The sequence below is a fragment of the Lycorma delicatula genome, chromosome 2, assembly GCF_047948215.1.
Source record: "Lycorma delicatula isolate Av1 chromosome 2, ASM4794821v1, whole genome shotgun sequence".
NCBI lineage: Eukaryota > Metazoa > Arthropoda > Insecta > Hemiptera > Fulgoridae > Lycorma > Lycorma delicatula.
Window position 1 is genome coordinate 107,939,997 of NC_134456.1, and position 24,068 is coordinate 107,964,064.

At 33.7% G+C, this 24,068-nt stretch overlaps 1 protein-coding gene across 2 annotated transcripts in view; it reads left to right on the forward strand.

Annotated features, from left to right (window-relative positions):
- Positions 1–264: 264 nt before the first annotated feature.
- LOC142319085 (TIP41-like protein) overlaps positions 265–24,068 on the forward strand; it is a 40,239-nt gene continuing 16,435 nt past the window's right edge. For both annotated transcript variants that reach the window (XM_075355970.1, XM_075355969.1), the window contains exons 1-5: positions 265–415; positions 1,812–1,996; positions 3,118–3,297; positions 5,026–5,251; positions 20,632–20,790. In XM_075355970.1, the coding sequence (XP_075212085.1) occupies positions 1,815–1,996; positions 3,118–3,297; positions 5,026–5,251; positions 20,632–20,790 (747 nt within the window). In that variant the 5' untranslated portion in view covers positions 265–415; positions 1,812–1,814. The remainder of the gene's footprint in view (positions 416–1,811; positions 1,997–3,117; positions 3,298–5,025; positions 5,252–20,631; positions 20,791–24,068) is intronic.

The window sequence follows — 24,068 nt, forward strand, 5'->3', positions numbered from 1 at the left end:
ACAAATTCGCATATTGCAAAGGTTCTTGTAATTCAGTACTATCTCTGCAACATTTTCATGGTTTGTCAAGATTGATCATATTTAATATCCTTTTATAGTTTTCTAGGTCCCAGGATCCATATGATTATTACCAAATATTTTGTCCCTTGTTCGCAAAATGCTCTCTTTTAAATATTCTTCCAACTCGAAAGCGTTCCGTTACAGGTGGTACAATGTACTAATTTAGTTTGTTTTTCTATTGTTCTTTCTGAGCGACTTGTTTTCGAATCGTAAATATTATTTCGGTTACGAGTCTTATGGTTATGTTTGTACCAATGTATACTGGTACTTTGTGTTTTTACGATCTTAACGTTGCACCGAATTTAAACCTACTGCTGCCATAAATATTATTCTGCAGAGTTACTTTTGTTCATAGGTATATTTTTAGAACTAATTGTGGTATTTGATTCTTTTTACTATTGTAGTAATTTCCTTTTATTGTTTTGCAATGAGGGATCTCGACTTTCTTGTCCAGATTAAGTTTGCAGTTTTTAAATCAATTTTGTTATTTTAATGTGTCCTTTACTTTTATGTAGTTTTTTTGAAAATTTATACCAGTTTACTCTGATTCTACTGTTATTTTGTATTTTTTTTACGAGTAAGGTGTTAATAATTTGTTTCTGGAATTTCTGATATCTTATCCAATAAATAAGATGGATAGATATTTATGAAAAGAGTAGTGTGCTCATCAGTTCTATTTGAATATGATAAAAATCTAGAATATTAATTTTCTAAACCATTAAAGTATTGCAAACAACTTTGTTTTATTTAATCATGTTACCCAGAATTCTTCAGCACCATCCTATTTTATGCTCTTCTAGTTTTAATGTGCATATATTTCAGTTATGTAGCGTTTTGTTTTTTTTTATAAAAAAAAAAAAATTAAGCATTAAAGATGTGTATTTTGTTTTGAATAAATATAAATGTTAGGTTAATTATAAGGAAATATTTAAAAATAATAGTTAAAATATTTGTCAGTAAAGCTATTGTTATGTAGCAATAATTACACTAAAGGTTTTAATTATTGAACTTTAATGAAAATCAAACAAAACCTTTCATACATTTCTATTAAATTATTTGTTAAATGTTATAGCAAATTCAGTTTTTATGACAAAAAAAATGTTATGTATTCATTGGTGTTGAGGTATGCTAATATGTTGAGCAGGGATTTAGACTGGATTTCTTCCAGCAAGTGCTTTTACATTTTGTAAACAGAAATAATGTTTTTGTTAATACTAAAAATGTTACTTGTAAAGAAGCTAGGAGAAATCTAGATAATTTATTTATATGCATTAGTAAGAAACATATATCGTTTATAATGCAACTAATTTTAGGGTAAACAACAATCAATTTTTGGATCATGCATATGACTTCCAAACAATTACTGAAATTTTCACATTAATCATCTTTTACAACAAAAAAGTTTCATGATTGAATGGTATTATGATAGTTAGTGTTTATTTTTGAACAAATTAATTAATAGATAAATAACTGAGTAAAAAATTTTGTTTTATTTTCATGACTGGCTACTACAATTAACCACATTTTTAATAAAATAATGTCTAAAATAAATTAACCTTTATGTCTGCTAGATGTCTGTATTAAGCAGTCCTTTTGTATATCTTTCTAGTTCAGCTCTATAAGACAGAATAGTAGTCTTGGTATATGGTATTTGTTTAACATGTTTTATGTGTAGCTTTGTGAAAGTAAGTTAAAAACCTGTGAATAGGTTTGGGTCAATCATGACTTATATTACTAACCTTTTTTTGCAGAAAATGGTGATGACTAGTACTGGTGTAAATGTTAATAAATTGCCAGTTAGTGAAGAAGAACATTCATTTGGGACGTGGCAAGTAAAGTATAAACAGAGTCACATATTGCATTCAAAGTGTACAGAGACTTCTTCAGAGAATGGTTGTCCTATAGAAGGTTCTGATAAATTGTGTATTTTTTGCAAGTAAGTTATACAATTTTTCCATTACGGTAATAACAGACAATTACTTTGTTTTACCAATTTAGAGGAATTACTTTTCATCCTCAATTTTTTCTTACTTTAATATACCATTGTAGATACGCTTAGGATCAGGAAAACACAAGAATTAAATGGCAGGTTTTGACAGCGGCTGACCTGTGTAAAATCAAAGTCCGCACTGCATTATTAGTACTCTAGTTAGTTTAGTAATCTAGTCTTGTGAGTTTTGGCTGCCTGTTCAAATGGTAATTCATTCTGCAGAGAGGTATGATCAGTGTTATATACAAATTTTATTAATGATCTGTCGGCCATTTTTTGAATTTATTAAAATTATTATTTGTAAGTATACTTTTAGTCTATGATAAGAGTTAGTTTATGAAAAAATGGTATTAGCTGTTTGATGTTGTTCAAATTTATTAATTTTTGAACAATAAATTATTATGGTCTTCTTACTTTAGAGGAATAATTTCTGTTGTTGTAAGTTGAGATATAATTAAAATAAGTTATTGATTCAGTTAATTATAGATAGATTTGGATTTATACATTATTAATATTAACTTACATTCGTAGGATCCTGGAGTTGTATGGAAAAATTATGGCATTATTATTATTGCAAATTAGTATAAATTATTATTATTTATAAATTAGTTATTATTATTATATCATTTTCAGAAATTTATATTTTCATTATTATAAATTTAAGACGAGTTTCAACAAAACACAACTGAATGAAAGTTGTGGACAACAATGGATTAGGTGCATGATGCAAAGATCTTAGTAACATAGAGATTAAGATTTAAAATTTATGTCAATTATGCCATTGGAGTTTAAAAGTAATCCAGTTAAATATTTTATTATCCAAGTTTATATTTTACTGTTTGTTTTAACTTAAAAAATCCTCCTTATGATACTACTTTCATTTCATTTTATATTTAATAAATAAAAATAATTCTTTTAGTATTGACTTATTTAACAAGAAATTGATTGTTGTGGTCTTTTTATTCTTTTAAACAAAGCTTGTTGCAGTGAAGTGCAGTAAATATATAACATATCTATTCATTTTTATAGTTAATTTAATTTAATTGTGTTTATTTTTTGTTGTGTAGGTTTAGCAAGGAAGTCAGTTTGCCTCATCTACCTGATATGGTATTTCCTAACAATCTTCTTATTCTGAAACACAAATCTGGTGCCACCATCGAATTTAATGCTATGGATGCATTAAAAAAGGTTCAACATGGAAAAATGAATTTAAAAATTGCTTGTTCCAGTGAGTGGAAAGAAGCAAGGTATTATTGAATTATTTTATAAAAGTTGTATTTTAAGTAGTCATTGGATGAAAAATAACTATTCAGATTAAGATGTTAGTATAATTCCCTTTGTTAAAATTTGTCATTTTCTAGTTAAATTAAAACTAAAAAGCAGAAGTTTTTCTAGATAATTGTCTAATAAATGTTAATACTAATTTAAAAACTTTATTGTAACCAAAAAAGAGACACCTGTGCCTGTGTGGTTGATGTAGAGTTTATACAGTTGTGTATGTACAAGATTACTCTTTCACTGCATTTGCAGTATATAAAAAATATCTTATAATAATGAGTTGGAATGAGCTTGTTTGAAGAGTTAAAAGGGATGTAGAATTGTAAAGCCAGAGTAATAATTCCCTTTGTGATTTCTGCAAAGGGATTAATACTTGAAAAGCTTGTGTCAAGTCTAGAGAAAGTGGGAATTAAAATAAAAATACCCAGTTCCAGAAGGTATTTAACTGAAACACATGTGCATTATTAAGAAGATTTCTGTACAAAGAATGAAATAGGATATCGGTAAGTTGTTTTGTATCTTATTGTCATTTTATCAATATGTGTAATTCATCAACAAAAAAGCCTTCTTCCTGAGTATTCTAAAATTTCTGCATCATTAGTCACTTCATTCACCTAGGAGTGTTCCAGATTCTCCATGAATTTTGTTACCAGACATTGAAGGTTAAATTTCTATGCTATCCTAATCACTGAATAAATTTTTAGCTAAATCATTGATATTTTATCATGATAAAGTCTACTTCGCATGTGCTCCAAATCTCAATTAATTTCTGACAGCTAAAATTATATAATAGCAAGGAATTGTTCTAATGAAGGTAGTCATGGAGACAGATCCCCATTATATTTAATGATTTTGTTATTACTGGTATTATCAACATTTACTCAACAATCTGTGATTTAATATTAACTAGTCTGCAAATCATAATATTGGTATGATGTTAGTTCCTTCAGACTGGCATATAAGATGCGACTAAGACAGATTGGCAGATTGCCAGGCTCATTTAATGTATGAAGGTAATGAACCGATACGGATTTGACCATCTACTCACCACTTCTATTTTATATTACTACTACAAAGAGAGGTTTTGTTACTACTACAACAGAGATCCCCTCTTCGTATTACTTATTTTTTAATCCCTGTTTTATTCAGAATTCTTTCCCACCTACAAATGACATTTGAGATAATAATTTGCATATTTTTTCTTTAAATTTGAGAATTTTGTATTTAATTTTCCCATAGAATTATAAAATTATTTAAAATTAATAATAATCGGTTATTATTTTTTACTTGAATTTTTTATTTTTTGATAAATGGCCATTAAAGATTGGATGTTCATTTTTGGTATTTGAATTTAAGCCACTTGTATAATACTTGAATATAAGTCTAGGTTGCTCAGACTTTTTAGTTTATTTCTGCTGGCATCAACAGTGCCTACTTTTGTAATCATCTGCTAATAACTGCCAACAGTCTGCATCTATCCATCAAAAGAGTAACTTTCCCCATTCATATAAAATTTTTATTATCTATGGGACCAAGGTCATAAACATATCTTCAACTATTAGCACTTATCTTTAATATTATTTCTTATCCTAGTATTTCTCAGATGTTATGGAACAATCAAGTTGTTAGTATATTTAATTTTATTTATGTATTTATATTTTAGTTAACTAATGTCTGTTATTTAATTATTTTTTCAGACAAGATACTGGACTCGTAGATAATGAAATTGGATCATTTGATTGGACATTCAGCACAGATTACTGTGGGACATTAAGTGGTGAATGGGTTATGCAGAATTGTCCTGATGTTTCAATCAATTGGGATCGACTTAAACAGAAAGATAAAATATTATTTTTTCATGAGTTAACTCTTTTTGAAGATGAGCTCCATGATAATGGAATATCTGTTTTAAATGTGAAAATTGTTAGGTTCATATTTATTTATTCTATTCTTTTGTTTATTTTAGTAATATTTTTTCATTATCACTTAACATCATATATTTAATATATTTTACTAGTTTTGATGTGTTTATTTTGCTTTTTTAACATAATATATAATTAAAATTTAGACTGATTTGGCTTATGCTATTGAAATTATGAAGTTTACACATGATAAGCTGTATAAGGAGTGTGACTGACAGTCATTTAATCATTCTCCTTTAAACCTTCAATGGATTAATTCTTCACAGGCACCTTATTTGCATGATTTATTTTATATTTTCCATAAAATGTGGCATTTAGTACTTACTTTTAAAATGCATATTTTTTTTTTAGACTATAACTCAGTGAAACCTTCAGGAAACATTAAATCAGCATGATTAGATATATTTTGTATTTTTATTCATGAAGTGATATTACATAACTTAACTTTAGAAAAAAAACTGAGTGATCATTTTTAAAGTAGTTTGCTGTGGAAAACTATGCTTTGTAATTTCATATTTCTAATTTCAAATCAATATACATAAATCAGAATCATTGTCAGCTAAAAATTGAAAATACTCAAAATGTTCTATTACTGAAAGACTAAATGATACCAAAACATCTAATAATCATTGTGTTTGGTGATTTCTAAAACTAGGGAAACTTTTTTCCAACTTTTAAACTGTTCAATTTACTTATTAATTACCTTAAATCATGATAATCTAGTTATGACTATATATGAAGCTAATTTTTTTAGTTAGATACTCACCAGGTAACTGTTAACACCTTACAGGTATAGCTGTGATGCAACTTAATGGTGTATAAATTGAAGTGGCATTAAACTATTTTCCAAATAAAAAAAACTAAGGCATAAAAAATGATTGCTTAAAGTCATTTTTCGATAAAATCTTTATATAATTTTCATTTTCATGTTGTTGCAAACTGCCCCAAATTTGTGGAGCACCATAATGTGAAACAGTCCGAGAAACCTTCAAAAAATTTGTATTTTTGACTTGCAATTCAGATTTTTGTTATCTACAGAATCATGCCAAAAAATATTGAGATTTAACTTAAAAGTTATTCACTTTTTCAATTATATGTGTTTACTTCCTTGTACAAAGCGAAGGAAGTATTGTGATTGTGAAAAATTTTGGTTTTCAGATTTCAATGGCAATATCCATTTTGATCATCCCTGAATCCATTTTGACTAGTTTCGGCATGATGCCTGTACATATGTATGTGTGTATTCATCTCGCATAACTCAAAAACGATTAGCTGTAGAATGTTAAAATTTTGGATTTAGGACTGGTATAACATCTAATTGTGCACCTCCCCTTTTGATTGCAATCGACTGGACCAAAAGTGTCCCAAAAAACCCCAAAATCCATATTTTTTGGATTTTGGACTTTTTCTTAACTGCAGTAATAAGCCCTCATTGAGAGCTTTTCAACAATATATCATAAGTGGTACTACTTATTTTCATTGGTTCCAGAGTTATAGCCAAATAAAATTTTAATTAATGAAGTATTTGAATTTTATAAGTGGAGGTACATCAGTTCAAATCTGACGTCATCTCCTTTTTTTTTAACTTTTTTCTTTAATTTAAATATGTTGATTTATTAATAATTATTAACTTTTGATTGTAAAATTTTTTTACAATTAATAATTCAATAATAACAATAAAAATTAAAAAAAAAAATATGAAAAAATATCCAAAGTTATTAATGAAATAACATTTTATGTGCTTTTCATTTAAAAAAATGTATATATGCAATTTAATAGGCGTATGAGGAAGTCATATGGCATCCATATCAGATTTTTTTTTTAAGTGAAAAGTTTGTTGGCAGCTTCAGCCCAAGATATGTCAGTTACAATTAAAATTTTATTTTCCTGGAAGGACCACTTTTCATTCTTCCTTAAACAGAACTATTTTAAGACTTATTTATGTTCAAGTTTTGATTTAGAAATCCAAGTACTCTTCTAGTCGGTTAATTCTTTGCAATGAATTCCTTTCTAAGGCAAGTACCATAATATCATTTACAAATGTCATTGATTTAATCAACTCATCTTCAAATCATACACCCCCATATCAGTAAAACCATCAATATTCTTAAGAAAGAAAGATAAAGACAGGCTTAAAACACAGCCCTTCTTAACTACAGTGATTTTTTAAACATCTCGGTCAAGATCAGTAAAACAGAAAACTCATCAGTTAACAAGTGCTTTATAGACCTCATTTCTTTTGTACAAATAACCACATAATAATTATAAAGACAATACCTGTCTATTAATTTTATCAAAGGTAGAGAACAGCGCCTCTGTTTTTCACATTAAATTTTAAGTTGAATTTGTGTTGTAAAGAACAGAAGGTTTTCTATGGTTTTATTAACCCATACTGCTCCACCCAGTCAGTTAATTTTTCTAATAATTATCCAGAATATAACTTGCTGACAATATTGTTGAAAGAAATCTCCCTGTAATTGGCAGCTTCATTAACTTTTTTTTTTAAAGAGAAAACATAGCTTCCTTAAAGGATAAAGCCCCCTCTATGAATCAAGAGACCTTGCTGATGGTGAGGGGGCTTGAGTGCTCAGTGATATAAGTAGCTGGACCAAAGGTGAAACCATATCAAAGTGTTATGTATAGAGAGCCAGACTAAGGAATGATTCCTAAAAGAGGGCAGCAGCTCTTTCAGTTGCTGTTAAGGGTGTAGGTCAGGAAGACTTAAACAGCCATATCAACATCTCTCAATCTTCTTAGTACAGCGCAGCTGAAAGCAACAGAAAATTACAGTTGTTTTATTTACAAGAAAATGTAGCTCTCTTTCTTATTTACAAGAAAATGTAGATGTACCTTCTTTGATAAAATATTCCAGAGGTAAACTAATCCCCCAATCGGATCTCTGGGTGGGGACTGCTAGGAAGGGAGTCACCAGAAAGTTAAAAGATAACATTCTATGAGTTGGAGTGTAGAATGTTAGAAGTCTAAAAAAGGTTGGTAAATTAGAAAATTTAAAGAGGGAAATGGGTAGGTTAAATGTAGGTGTAGTATTAATTAGTGAGGTTCGATGGGAAGAGGAAAACGACTTTTGGTCAGGTGATTTTAGAATAATTAACTCAGCTTCAAATAAAGGGGGGCCACGAATAGGTCATTGTAATCGGGATAAAATCAAAATCTAAGCCAACATCGATTGTTAATGTCTATATGCCTACAAGTATCCATGATGATTATGATGAGGTAGAATGTGTATAGAAATTGATGAAGCAGTTAAACACATAAAAGGAGATGAAAATGTAATAATAGTTGCAGATTGGATTGCAAGCATCGTGAAAGGCATAGAAGGAAATACTGTGGGTGAGTATTGGTTGAGCAAAAAAATTGAAAGAGGGGAGCAATCTATTGAGTTTTGTACAAATTATAATTTAGTAATTACCAACACCCATTTTAAAAACCATAATAGAAGAATATACGCAAGGAAAAAGTCGGACGATACTGCAAGGTATCAGGTAGATTATATTATGTTAAGCAAAGATTTAAATATCAACTCGTTAACTGCAAAGATAACAGAAGCAGACATTGATAGCAACCATAATTTAGTGGTAATGAAATGTAGATTGGGGTTTAAAAATCTGAAGAAAGAGTGCCAGATAAATCTGTGGAATTTAGAGAAGCTTGAGGAAGAGGAGGTAAAGAAGATATTTGAGGAGAACATCAGAAGAGGTCTGAGTAAAATAGATAAGGTAGAAAATATAGAAGAAGAATGGGAGAATGTTAAAAAAGAAATTCTGAAATCAGCAGAAGTGAACTTAGACTGAACAAACAGAAATGGTAGAAAATCTTGGATGTCAGCTGATGGTTGATTGGCTGATGGATGAACATAAGAAGTTGATGAAGAAGGACCTATCGACAATTAAGAAATACCATAAACAGGAAGTGCAAATTAGCAAAAGAAGAGTGGATTAAAGAAAACTGTTCAGAAGTAGAAAAAGAAATGGTTATTGGTAAAATAGACAGAGCATACAGGAAAGTTAAGGAGAACTTTGTGGTACATAAGTTAAAATCTAATGTGTTAAACAAAGATGGAACACCGATTTATAAAATGAAAGGCAAAGTCGATAGCTGGGTGGAATATATTGAAGAATTACATGGAAGAAATGAATTAGAAAATGGTGTTATAGAGGAAGAAGGAAGTCGAAGAGGATGAAAGGGGAGAAACAATACTGAGATCTGAATTTAAGATCTCATTGCCATTAAAAGATTTGAATGGCAGAAAGGCTCCTGGAATAGAGTGAATACCTGTAGAATTACTGCGCAGTGCAGGTGAGGAAGCGATAGATAGATTATACAATTTGGTGTGTAATATTTACGAGAAAGGGGAAGTTCCATCATACTTGAAAGAGAGTGTTATAGTCATGATACCAAAGAAAGAGCAGATAAATGTGAAGAATACAGAACAATTAGCTTAACTATTCATGCATCAAAAATTTTAACTAGAATTCTGTACAGAAGAAGCGAGAGGAGAGTGGAAGTGTTAGGAGAAGACCAATTTGGTTTAAGGAAATGTATAGGGTCAAGAGAAGCAGTTTTAGTGCTCAGATTAATAGTAGACGGAAGATTTAATAAAAACAAACCAACATACATGGCATTTATAGACTTAGAAAAGGCACCTGATAACATAGACTGGAGTGAAATGTTAAGCATTTAAAAAAAAAAATTAGGGTTTAACTATAGAGATAGAAGAATTGCTAACATTTACAGGAACCAATCTGCCACAGTAATAATTGAAGAGCATAAAGAAGAATTGCTAACATTTACAGGAACCAAACTGCAACAGTAATAATTGAAGAGCATAAAAAAGAAGCAGTAATAAAAAAGGGAGTCAGACAAGGATGTTCCCGATCCCCATTTCTTTTTAATCTTTACATAGAACTAGCAGTTAATGTTGTTAAAGAACAGTTTAGATCCGGAGTAATAGAGTAAAGTGAAAAGATAAAGATCCTATGATTTGCTGATGATATAGTAATTTTAGCTGAGAGTAAAAAAGACTTAGAAGAAACAGTGAATGACATGGATGAAGTCCTATGCAAGAACTACCACATGAAAATAAACTAGAACAAAACGAAAGTAATGAAATGTAGTAGAAATGAAACTGCAAACTCCAATAAGAAAGTGCAAAGCGCTTTTATAATGTATTGCACTTTTAATACTGCAGTGCAAAGCACTGAATATAAAAGTAAGATGAGAAAAGATTATGGAAATAGGAGAATTTTGTTATTTGGGAAGTAGAATTACTGAAGGTGGATGCAGCAGGAGTGATATACCTGTGAGTGATGTACCTGAGAAGAAGATTAAAAGGTTTTTGAAATTTGACGCTATAGGAGAATGTTAAAAATCATATGGATAGATAAAGTAACAAATGAAGCGGTGTTGCGGCAAATTGATGAAGAAAGAAGCATTTGGAAAAATATAGCTAAAAGAAGAGACAGACTTATAGACTTTATAGATCTAATTACATTGGAGAAGTCTTTTGGACTTTGATGGAAGAATTAATCTTTTGGATTATATACATAAGTAGCATGTGATCTGAGAATAAATTGGGTATTCACGCTGAATGTATGAATTAAAGAAAAAAATTCTTAATTTCTAAAAAAAAAATTTAAGAAACAACCCAGTTTTACTAATGAGTGAATTCACCTTCGAAATCATTAAACCTTCCCCATTAATCATAATCAAACCCAAAACCATTTAAAAATTCAGGTGATTTTACACCGTTAGAGTTAACAAATTCATTTTCTGCCATCTAAAGCTAAAGTAGTATTAGATTGCTTAGTAAAAGATTGCTCTTCCTGAATTCTAAATTTAAGCTTCTGAGAAGAACAAAATTATTTTTTTCTGATATTCATTCATATCAATTCATATTATTATGCTCCCAGTCATTACAGTTATCAAGTCATACAAAGAATACAATATTCCATTGTATATACAGAATACCTAATTGCATTTCCACTGTGTCACGGTTATTTAAAGACATTCAATCTTACGGAACAATACTTCTATCTATATTACTGTAACAGACACTTTCCCAATATTGATTTTTCTTTCAAAGGTGTCCATTTGATGTGATATTCTTGAAACAATAGACTTTACTTATGTATACCTTCAACGAAAGTTCAAACAGAAGTTTCAAATTTTGAAACTTCTCTCACTACCTCTCTCTCTCTCTTTCTTCAATTGTATCATAATATAGCAAAGATAAGTATTTCACTAATGAAATAAAAAACAATCCAATAAAATAATTTAAAGTAAGTTTACAGGTAACTATTTCTCATGTATACTCATTATTAATAAATACCATATTTATTAAGTAGCCCCCGCACTTTTTTTCTTGGAATTGGAGAGAAAAAATAAGGGTGTGGGGCATACTTGAAACATAGCCTTTAGCCAGGATAATTTATGAAAAGTAAACGTTTTCTTAGAAGTACCTAAATTCAAACACATAAATGTAGTTACATTAGGCTTTCGTTTATCAATACCGAATGCCGCTTATATAGAATTCATCTTTAATTATTAACATCCTGTTCATATAATCAATAGGAGCAAAGTTACAGTATTTTTATAAAACTGATTCATTCTGTATAGGCTGCAACCGGTTCTAATGACACTACAATTACAGTATCAGTTATCCATCGTCGTCTTGTCTATTCGCCACAGTCATTATACTGTTTGTATATGTGGACGGTTATGTGCATTTTATCTGTTTAGTTTATCTTGTAAAGTTTAATACGGTGATTAATTTTAATTACGGCATTAAAATGAGTACAAAAGGACAGCGTAAAGCTTTCAAATCGGGCAGCAAGTAGAAAATTTGACGTAGATGAAAGCGAGACTGGCGTAAGAAGAAATAACTTCTTGTGAAAGTCACTGGTAATAAAAGGGCTTTTCGTGGCGTAAAACCAAAATACACAGACATAGAAAAAAATTGTATGACTTTGTTATGGAAAAAAGGAAATGCGGTTATGCTGTCACGACAGAAATGTGTCGATCATATGCTCGTGAAATGGCTAAATCATTGAATAAAGTTGATTTTAAAGCAAGCCGTGGATGGATAACACGATTTTTTGCACGAAATAATTTGTCAATAAGACGAAAAACGACCATTTCTCAACGACTTCCAGACGCTTATGAACAAAAAATATTACATTTTCACAAATACATAATAAATCTTAGAAAAGATAAAAGCTATTTACCTTCTCAAATAGGAAACGCTGATCAAACCCCCGTATATTTTGAAATACCATTTTTGACAAAACCGTAAACAAAGAAGGTGAAAAAAGTGTTACGATTCGCACTGGTTTATAATGAAAAACATAGGTGTAATGTTATGCTTCGCATTACTTCTGATGGATCAAAATTACCTCCGTACATTGTTTTTAAAAAAAAAAAAAAAACTCTTCTTACCGTACAGGTAGGTAAATGGAGTTGTTATCAGAGCACAGTAATCAGGTTGGATGGATGAAACCTTAATTTTAGATCGGATCAGGTGTGTATGGCAAAAGCGATCAGAATATTTATTTAATAAAAAAAATACCAGTGTACTAGTAATGGATAGTTATCGAAGGCATACGACTGATAAAGTGAAAGACATTTTAAAAAAGGGTATGACAGACCAAGTAATAATTCCAGGCAGATTGACATCTCTATTGCAACCACTAGATGTCTGCATTAATAAACCGTTAAAATCTGCATTAAAACAACTGTACAGTAAATGGATGGCTGATTAAAGTTTCTTTCTCACGCCTACAGGAAGAATCAAACGCCCAGATTTTAACCATATTTGTGTTTGGATTAAAGATGCTTGGGAAGGTATTTCCACAGAATTAGTAAGGAAAGGTTTAAAAAAATGCGGAATATCTAATCAACTTGATGGTAGTGAAGACTCACCTTTGGCAGAGTAACGTGGAGACTACCGGTAACTCTTCTACAGACATTGACAGTGACAGTGATTAATTAAAAATAAAATCCCATATTAAAAAATGTATTGGAATGGAATGGGATGCAAAGTTGGCGGGAGTTTGCAAAATTCTCCCTACAGGTCGCAGATGATTTCTCCCTTGCTGCTGGATGATTCTATCGGGTGTGTTTTAACGGTTTATTTTTATATGGCGGGTCTAATTTTTCAATTTTTGTCTTATTTTATATTTTGATTTTAAGGACGTTTTTAATTGCATTCCAATCCGTTGTTAAACCAGCGTTATCGAACCCATTTCATGGGCCGACTGCAGAAGGCTAAGCTTTCTTTTGAAACCTGTCCTCTTGACGTAATTCCCCTTCAGACCGTCCACTGAAGTCCTTTCGGTGCTAACGCTTCATAGGCTAGCAGGAATATGCCACAACAGGGCACTAACTGTATGGAGGGAGCAATGCACCCCCTTCTCTGGAGGAGTCGCACTTGCTGATTTAAATTAATTTAATTGTAAGTTTTAAAGGAAAGGTTAAGTAGAAGCTCTTCATCCACTTCTGTGATGGCTGCCTTTCAGGACGCATCTCTGCTGGGCTCTTTTCCGGACTCCTGTCCGTGATGTTGGGTCGAGTAGAGGGTCTTCCTTCTTCTTCCGATGACCTCTTCTTTCTTCTTTGGTCTGCACTTTCCGAGAGTTGGCAGTAACCGAAGTTACATACCATTAACCTTGGTATTCCTGTGGGGCTGAACGGGGGAAAGTGCAGGTTTCTTCTTTCTTCCATGCTGTCAGTGGCTGCTGGGCTGGTGACTGCTGGGCTGATGGCTGCTGGGCTCGTTCCCTCATTCTTCTTTCTTGAAAGGAAAGGGAATAGGGAACTTACAAATTTAGTGATACCTATTCGCGATCACGGTTTTGGGGCGGCGATCGCCTTTTGAGAAGTAAATTGCAGTTTCTTTACGCTTCATAATGTTAATCTCCAGACACGTGTGTCCGGGAAGGGTTTGGGGGACCGCGTGGCCGCAGTGAAGAAACAATTTATGTTTGTTGTGGTGACTGTTGGGAGTATCTGTAACAAAAGAAACAGAACACACACACGAAAAAAAAATTATTTTCTTTTATTATTTTTGGGATGGCGGGATTAAAAGGAAAGATGTTTCCCTTTCTATTTCGCTAACTGCTTAGTCGCGAGACCAAGACCAAGTGGGCACGAATCGCTCCACATACACACGTCTCTCACGTATCTGAAACAAAAGAAACAGAACACACACGTGAGAATAAAAAAACGGCGTTTGCTCTTACCCTCAGTATTGTGGCAAGGTTCCACGTTTGCAGAGCGGAAGTTGTATCTGAAAAAAATTTTGTTGTCCTGAGACCGTATTCTCGTTGACTTGTACAGTTTACACTTAAAAACTTTTCACTCGCGACCCCGGAAACGTAAGGAAAGGTTTAAAAAATGCGGAATATCTAATCAACTTGATGGTAGTGAAGACTATCACCTTTGGCGGAGTAACGTGGAGACTACCGGTAACTCTTCTACAGACATTGACAGTGACTAATTAAAAATAAAATCCCATATTAAAACGTGTATTGAAATGATCCTTTCAACATGATACTTTCTTTTCGTTTTACTGGCTTACTGATTCTGAACTAAACTAGTACTTACAGTAATTAATGTTCCACTCTGATGGAACTTTTGAAGTTCCATCAGACTTCAAAAAGAGTGTTATAGTCATGATACCAAGGAAAGGAGTAGATAAATGTGAAGAATACAGAACACTTAGCTTAACTAGCCATGCATAAAAAATGGCCCTCCGGGTCACATAATTAACATGTTCGCCGAAGGTAAGCCGCCTGTCAAAGACCACCCGCAGGTACTCAAAAGGGATTTTCTCCCCTGAGATTTCCAGCTCCCTGGCCGGTTTGCGTGTCTTGTATGTGAACATCACGGCCACCGATTTTTCACCGTTGACCCTGATTCTCCACATATCGAGCCACGGTTCCACTAAGTCCAGTTGCCTTTGGAACCTCCAAACTGCGTAATCCACATTTGCGGATTCGTAAAAATATGCCGTATCGTCTTCATAAAGGGCCGTTTTAACCCCTTCCGACAGCGGCATATCGTTGATGCACAAAGTGTACAGGAAAGGCGAAAGCAGTGCTCCTTGGGGAACTCCAGCGGCTATTTCTTTCGGAGGAAATTGTTTCCCCCACCCGCACGACAAAACGTCGGTCTGGCAGATATGACAGTATCAGTCTGACATAGCGGTGTGGAATCGTCGATTGCGCTAGTTTATAAAGCAGCCCGCTATGCCAATCCTTGTCAAAGGCCTTGGCCACATCCAGAAAAACGGCTGCAGTCACCGCTTTCCTGTTCAGGCCTCCGACAAGGTCATCTATTATTTTTACCAGTTGGAGGGTCGTTGAGTGACCGTCCCTGAACCCAAATTGCTCCGGCCGCACCTCTCCCTCCATGTATCGCCTCAGTTTTTCGAGAAAAATTCTCTCGAACAACTTAGACACTACCGGCAACAGGGAGATTGGCCGGTAATTCCAAGGAAAAAGCAAGCTTTTCGCAGGTTTGGCCGTTTTCCAACAATTCGGGAAATATCAAACGTACAAAATGGACGTGAATATCACCGAAATAGTTGTAATCACGGAGGCCGGTATGTTCCGGAATGCACGGGCGCTGATCCCGTCGACACCCGGGGACTTGTGGCCTTAATGGCTGCGGAAACCTTCGCCTCAGTGACCTGGTCTATCTCTAGAGGGGCGTCCTCCACCTGTGAGAAATAATCTACAAGAAAGGACTCCACCTCGGAGGTGTGCTCGTCGTAGGGGGGGGGGGGTTTGGAGTAAATTGCTCCTCCAAGGTATCGGCCCTCTCCGCCTCCGAATATGCAAGGAAACCTCGCTGCCCCACAACCGGGTGGCGGGGTTTCTTCCCTTCTGGTAGTCTCCTGTTCAACCTGAACACCGAGGAGATGTCGTCAGAGATCGAGGCGAGGTATTCGTTCCACGAATCCTCTCGATGTTTTGTCAGCAGTTGTTTCACCCTGTCCGTTTGATTATAAAAGGCCCGTTTATCATCGGGGGACAGGGTGATTCGATATCTCCTCCTCAGTCTTTTCTCCGCTATGGCGTCGGAGATATGAGGAGGGGGGTCGTTTCGAACAACTCTGGGCGCTTTCGCCGTGGAGCTGCCTGACAGGGCTTCGATCATTGACGACGTTACGCGCTCGACCGTATCGTCGATTTCCTCCGGGGTGTTCAGGAGCCCAGGATTCGCCGGCCTGTAATCCTGTTGGAGGGTCTCGTAGAACCTTTTCCAGTTCACGACCTTCGGGGTATAGGCGGGGGATCTCGGCCGCCCCCTGTTTGTCCTAGTTCCAACAAGACAGGGGAGTGGTCTCCCCTGTCCTCCGAGAAGATAGAAGACCTCCGAGCTGAGGTCTTCTATCGTTTCAATCATGAACGGGAGCGTTACCCCATTCATGACTGCGATATCCAGCATGTCAGGCCTCGCTCTGCCTGTTCGATGCACGTACGTTGGCACCTCAGGGCCTACGACGACTAAGCGGTGGGCTCTCGCCCTTTCGTATAGCAATCTGCCATTCGCGCTTGTCAGATTGCTGTTCCATGACACGTGTTTGGCATTGAGGTCGCCCATGAGTATCATGGGCCCATCCCAATTTTCCAGCACGGCATTCAGATCTGCGCCGGTTACCGCATCGTTCGGCTTGCTATAAGTCGAAACCAGCCTATACACCGTGCCTAGATGCTCCACATGCACACACGTTTGTTCCATCACGTTTGTATGAAGATCAACGCGCGTATGCATGTGGCGTCTATGGACTAAAACCGCGGTTCCACCGGCGGTGGGGTATCCGGGTCGTACTGGCTTATCCGTCCTATATGTGAAATAGTTCCGAAGGGTCAGTTGCTTGTTTGGGTTCAAACGCGTCTCGGACAGCAGTATCACGTCTACCAGTAGATCCTCGGCCAGACAGCATAGTTCCTCCGTCCGGCCTACTACTGAGTTGGCGTTCCACTGCAAGAGTCTGAGCGTGGGCCTAACTATACCTAGACAGTATAGCCATGAGGCACTCTATTAAGGACTGAATACAGTCCTTGAGAGATTTTGCCTGGAGCAGGCGTGGCAAGACCATCATAATATCTGGCAGGACATCCCTCACTGTCATTTGTGACAGGAAATCCGTGCCGGTACTCTCCTTCTGGGTGGCCGGTTTTGGTTTGCCGCTGGAGGCGCCTTTTGGTGCGGCCGCCCCTTTGGTGGGGCCCGGGGCCTCAGGGGCCGCGGTTTTCTTAACTGCCTGCTTGCCCTTCCCAGCCGGAGCAGGCTTTGCCTTCCCCGCCGGAGCAGGCTTTGCCTTCCCCGCCGGAGCAGGCTTTGCCTTCCCCGCCGGAGCAGGCTTGGCCTTCCCCGCCGGAGCCGGCTTGGCCGCAGCCTTCCGTTTTACCACCTTTTTGGTGGTAGCCGCCGGTTTTGGCTTGGCGGGTGTTGGGGAGGCTACCTCCCTTTTTCCACTACTGCCTTAACCACAGGTGGCGGCACCTCCGGTTTGGGGATTGATTTACCCCCACCGGCAACGCGGGCCCAGCTGTGGCCGTCAACTGTCGTGGGCTTTTTAATACCCTTGACCCTGTTGACTGGCTCCTTATAATAGGGGCAGCCCCTGTAATTTGCCGGATGCGGCCCCTTACAGTTCACGCATGAGGCTGGTTCCTCACGCGGCTTAGCACAAGTGGCAGTGTCGTGGTCCCCACCGCACTTGACACATTGCTGGGCTCTCAGGCAATAATTCGACGAGTGCCCAAATTTTTGACATCTGTGGCACTGGGGCGGCCCCCCTCGTGACACAAAAGCAGTCACTCCGACCTTGCAGTAAAAAATACTGCTAAGGTCATATATCGATCAGGCATTAGGGGTCCTTTTAAGGGCCACTAGGCAGGTCGGGGTTTCCCGGCCGTCCCTGGTGAGGAGCTTCTTTACAGAAGTCACCTCAAATCCAAGGGAGGTCAGTTCCTCCTGTACTTCCTCCGGGGTAGCCCCATAGGGGATTCCCCGTATGACTACTTTCAGCTCCCTGTCCTTCGGGAGCTGAAAGGAGTGGAAGGCAATCCCCTTTGAATGCAGAAAACTCTGCACCGCCCGGTAGTCTGCCTAGCTGCAGCCTAATGGACAACCCGGTGCTTTTGGCAATCAGGTGCCCCCCAATCCTTGATTTAATATCTCTGGATAATGCTGGACAGTCCAGCATTATCGGCGGGATTTTCTCCCGCCTGACGGTAGCAAGCTGTGATGGGCCACCATCATCAGCCTGCGGGGTGGCGGCTGCAGCCCACTATGGACTCTGTCTCCATAGGAGGCGCGAAGTCCCTGCGTTTCTGGTGCTTCCTAGCGCCAGCCCCGCTTTCCTCTCCTCCATCAGACAAATCCGGGGAGGGAGAAAAGGGTGGAGGCAGTCTTATTTTTCCTTCCATTTGGGAAGAAAAATAAAATAGGTATTACAATTAAAATTAAAAATTAAAAACTTAACTTAGCACTGCTGAAAAAAAGAATTTCTTAAATCTATACTTCCTGTAAAAATAAAAACACACTGACAAAAGAAAAACAAACAAAGATATAAACTGGAAACCTTAATAGGAATCAGATTATATTAAAAGTTAATATTTCCTGTTGAACAGTTTAAAATAAAGTTATTTTAAATGTTATAACAATAGTCCTATAATAATAGGCTATTAAACTAAATATTACAAATGACTTGTAAAAGTTCACTTTATATATTATAATAAAAAGAAAGGATTATTCTAATCTTATCTGAATGGCCTGGAATGCAGGCAGGTGCGGCCCGGCTGGTGTCCTAACGGTACCTCTTCACATTGTCTGGCGACACAGGTAGAAGCACTGTTGAAAACCGGTCTGGACTGCACACAACTCGCTGATCACAGAGCACAATAAAACACAACCTTTCACTACGGAAGCCAAGGATGGAATCCCCCAGTGTATTGAAATGATCCTTTTCAACATGATACTTTCTTTTCGTTTTACTGGCTTACTGATCTGAACTAAATTAGTACTTACAGTAATTAATTATTAATGTAATATTAATATTGTAATTTAAATGAATGAGTTAAATGCTTTACTTTCTGAATATTTTCGTATTTTTTTATCATATCTGTTGCACTTGTGATTGTGGGATATATTACTATTGGAACATAATATGACTTGTACATTACCACAAGTCATTTCTTTTACAAATTAACATTTCTTCTGTCTTTCTCTTCAGCTCAATTCTGTCTCATATTGTTATATATAAGTAATTTTATATTCATATATTTACTGAGCTTTTGAAGTTTCTTCCCGTTTATAATAGAATATCTCTGTTCTCATTCTTTCAGTTTCTATTAAATTTGCTCGCAAGAATATTCTCTCCCTATTCAACATTAACATTCTCTCTCTATTGACCATTAACATTTCACCCTTTTTTTGCTGACAATCAAATAATGCTTGTTTAAATGTCTCAATTGTTGCACAGATTCAAATTCCTGTTCCCAGATCATCTGCAAATATGATGTTAATTTCTCTATATGTGTTCTGTTTCAGTTTTCTCATATGCTCTCCATTTCAGTATTGAACAGTAATGGTGGTGATTCATTTTCTTGTTGAATTTTCTTTTACCTAAAAGCATAGTTTGTTGAGAACATGTTCAACCTGATATCACATGTGATGTGTATGTATCGTGTCTATAAATTTCTAAGTACTACTATCTGTTTCTTTCCATCCCAGTATTACTACACTTTCCCAAATAGAGATTTCCTTTCTGTTGATCGTGAGCATTCTCAGTATGTGTAAACCTGAAGCCTATTATATGTTCTTACTTTCTTATACTAAGTTATATAGCCATTAAATCTAGTAGATATTTTGCCAAGTTTATTTTAAAACGTTTTAGAGAAAAAAGATTTTTTATTTTTTATTAGTTATCCCTTACCTTATTTTCTGTTTTGTTTGATAATATATATATTTATTAATATATATATATTTTTTTTTTTCTGAACTCTGAATAATCATTCATGATTATTATTCAATTATCATTTTGAGAATTGACCAAGTTAGGTGTTCTGCAGTATTATTTATCTTCTACAATTTTAAAATGTTTTTGATTTTTTAAATTTACGACAATGCCTGTACTGTATCTGTTTTCAATGAGTTACTGCTTGCTATTAGCATTCAATGGATGATGACTAGTGAAGGAATATTGCTTAAAATTAATTAATATATAACACAAAAATTTTAATGATTATATTTAATTTAGAACTTTTTTTGCCATATTATTATTTTATCAATTACTCTTAAGTTTTGTGTTTATTGATTTTTATGCAGAATTCAAATTTTTTTTTGCAGAGAGTAATGGAGTGGGGTTTTTTCCTTTTGTTGAGATATTTTCTACGTGTTGACGGAGTTATGATTCGTGCTAATGACACAAGATTTTATCATGAATTTGATGCAGATTACATTGTGAGAGAAATTACTACCAGAGAAGCAAAAATATCTGAATTGAATGTGGGTTTATCATATTTTTGTTTGCTTTTTAATCTATTATTTTATTGTGTCAATTTTTAGGGCTAAAAACTTAATGCTTGATAATTTTTAATTTTGGGCAAACATTCGTATGTATTAAATAAATGTGATATATATAGTAGTCATCATGAAAGATAAATTACGTCTTTGAAAAGTTGCATCTTACAACTCCTAATGGAAAGAAGAACTACACTTTTTTTATATACATCATACTTTATTGTTACATACCTAGCATTATTCAGGGTCATAATTTCTTCATACGCCTATCTATTTCATTTTTACAAAAATTGTTATTAACTTTCCACAAAAAATCTCTTTGCATTCCTCATTGTTGAATTTAACCTTTTAAATCTACCTTGTTTATTATCTACAATAGTATGGTTTGAATGAAAATTTGAGGAGTGTGAAGATTATATATTTAATTTTTTTAATACCTGGTCTCTAAGTAACACAGTACAGAGATATTTCATCACCAGTACTCAGCAGAGATGCCAAGGCATCTGTACGCAGTCAGGTGAACAAATACAAAAAAATTAAACAAATAATAGAAGAATAAAATAAATAAAAAGTACAAAAACTTACTAAAACTTAAAAACAAAAATAATGACATCATTATAGTCAAATATTGTTAATTGTAGTTAAATATTCATCAATGTGAAATAGCCTTGATTCTCAAGTTCATTTGTCTTATAGCATTTGTAATATTTTTTGAATTTTTTAATTTCCTGAAAAGAATTCCTTTCTTAATTTCTTGAAAGTAGAGATTTAGTTTGCTTCAAGAGGCAGTTTATTAAAATAATATGTAACAGTATATTTATGATTCCTTCTGCCAGTTTCTTTATATATTTTCAGTAAATGAATGGATATATCTTGTATTAGAGAAATTACAAGTATTTATATAGTTAGTTATTTCACTGTACTGATAACTCAAAAATTCTAATACATATTTTTCAAATAAATGAAATTATAATTTGATATTTTTTATTTGATTTTTAAGAATTTTTACAATTTTGTTTATGTGTAGTTTAATTATTTTATTTTATTTTTATTAGCTGACTCCCATGCAATTATACCTTAGCTTGAACAGTAAGAATTTTGCTTTGTCTAGATAATATGAAAATAATTTTTTTATTTATTTGAGATTTCACAATCCCACCTGAAATATTGATCAATGATATTACCTAAGCAGTTTTTATAACATTTTCTGTGAATAGATCCATTGTCTGTAACAACATTAAAATTAGTAGAAATACAGTCATAATTGATTCCAAAAATTAATCTGACATTCTTACATTTAGAGATAACTTATTAGAATCTATATTTTTAATTCAGTAGGTTAATTTTACAATTTTATAAACTTCAAACCAAGAATTTCCAAAATATATTGTTACTGTCATCAGCATAAGATACAATTTTACCATCACAATTTTGCACTTCAAATATATCATTAATATAAATTAATAATAGACTCAAGATTGGTTCCCTTGAGGAATACCAGTATTCAAATCTTGTAGGATGCTTTTTATTCCATTAATTTTAACATGTCTTCTATGCAGTAGGTAATTTTAAAGTAACTGAAGAAGTAAACCTCTGATACTGATCTTTTCAAGCATTTCAATTAAAATTTTATGGTCTGCAGTAAAATTTTCTGGCTTTAGCCAGATCCAAAAATATAGCAGCTATTGGTTTAATTTTGTCAAGAATGTAGTAAATGATATCAGATAAGTCAGCAATTGCACCTTTAGTTCCAATATCCTTTCAAAAACTATATTGTGAGTTAGAGAGAATATTATATTTATTCAGGGAATTCAAAATTCTATTATGGAATAGTCTTTCAATTACATTTGCAAATTTAGAAACAAGGGAAATAGGATTCATTTTATCACCAGGTTAAAAATTGGTGTAACCTCAGCCATTTTCAATTGATCTGGGCATATACCAGTATAGTAACTTCAATTTTATAGATACATTAAAGGTTCAATAAATTTAATATTATTGCTTAAATATTTTATCACAGAAACTTTTATCACCTAATTTATTTTTCAATTTATTAATTATTTTCTTTATTTCATCATTTTTACAGATGTAAGATATAGACCTGATTCTACCTTTACTCATCTGTTTTCTATTCCATTTGTTTTTACAAAAAAAAGATGCATCATTTTGTTTGACTACAAAATGTTTTTTGTAGTCATACTGCCCACATTACAAAAAAAGGTGTTTAAATGATCAGCTAAATTTTTATCAGCTCATTACTTATAAGACATTTTAATTTATCAATTTGTGTATTTTTAATTTCTTTACTTTTCCTAATTTCTGATTAAACAATTCAAAATTTTTTGTTTGAATTATTCTGTAGCTTAGTAATTTTATTTCGTTCAATTCTTTTTTTCTTTCAATAGCTTGTTCAATAGTTTAGAATGGATTTAGTATTTAATTTTCATAGAAATGTCATTTTTATTTTTTAAATAACAATTCCTTTTTATTAATCACATTTAGTAAATATTGTCTAATATAGTTTTTTAGAACATTTACTGTATAATTTTTTAACTTTCCTAGTTTTAGCAATTAATTCCTGTACTAATTAAATTAATAATTGCATTGCTTCATTTACGTCATTAACAAAAAAAATACATCATCCCAAGCTGTAGTTTTACTTAATAACAATTTTTTGGAACCAATATAAGTGAAAAAGCTATTAAAAAATATAAGTGAAAAAGTCATTAAAAGTTTCTGATATTATTTTAGTATTAATATTTAAAAATAAAGGAAATGGTAGTAATCTGATAATTGAGTCTTACAAATTTTATATTGAAGAGCTTTTAATAAAGGCATTGTGTATGCATGATTCTTCAAAATGACTCCCTGTTTGAGTACTTTTATTGAATTAAAGTTCAAATTCCAATTCATAAATGATTAAGAAATTCAACACTCAAAATCATTTCTGTTTATATCAGTGTTGAAATCACCCACTATTACGTGATTCTTTTTATGTTTATTACCTATCAAATAGTTATACATATTCTTAACAAAGATTTATTTCCTTTTTATATTCATGACTTCTATACAAAGCTCAAAAGTAAGTCAGTCCTAAATTTTCATTGGTTACTTTATGTTCAATGTTGCAATCAATGTAAATCACAACTCCATCTGTTTTGTTAAATTTGTTTTTGTTCATATGTAAAGTATAACCATTAATGTCAGTAAATTTATTTTTTTTCCGCTTAACCAACTTCAGACTTGGGTTTAATCCTTGATGA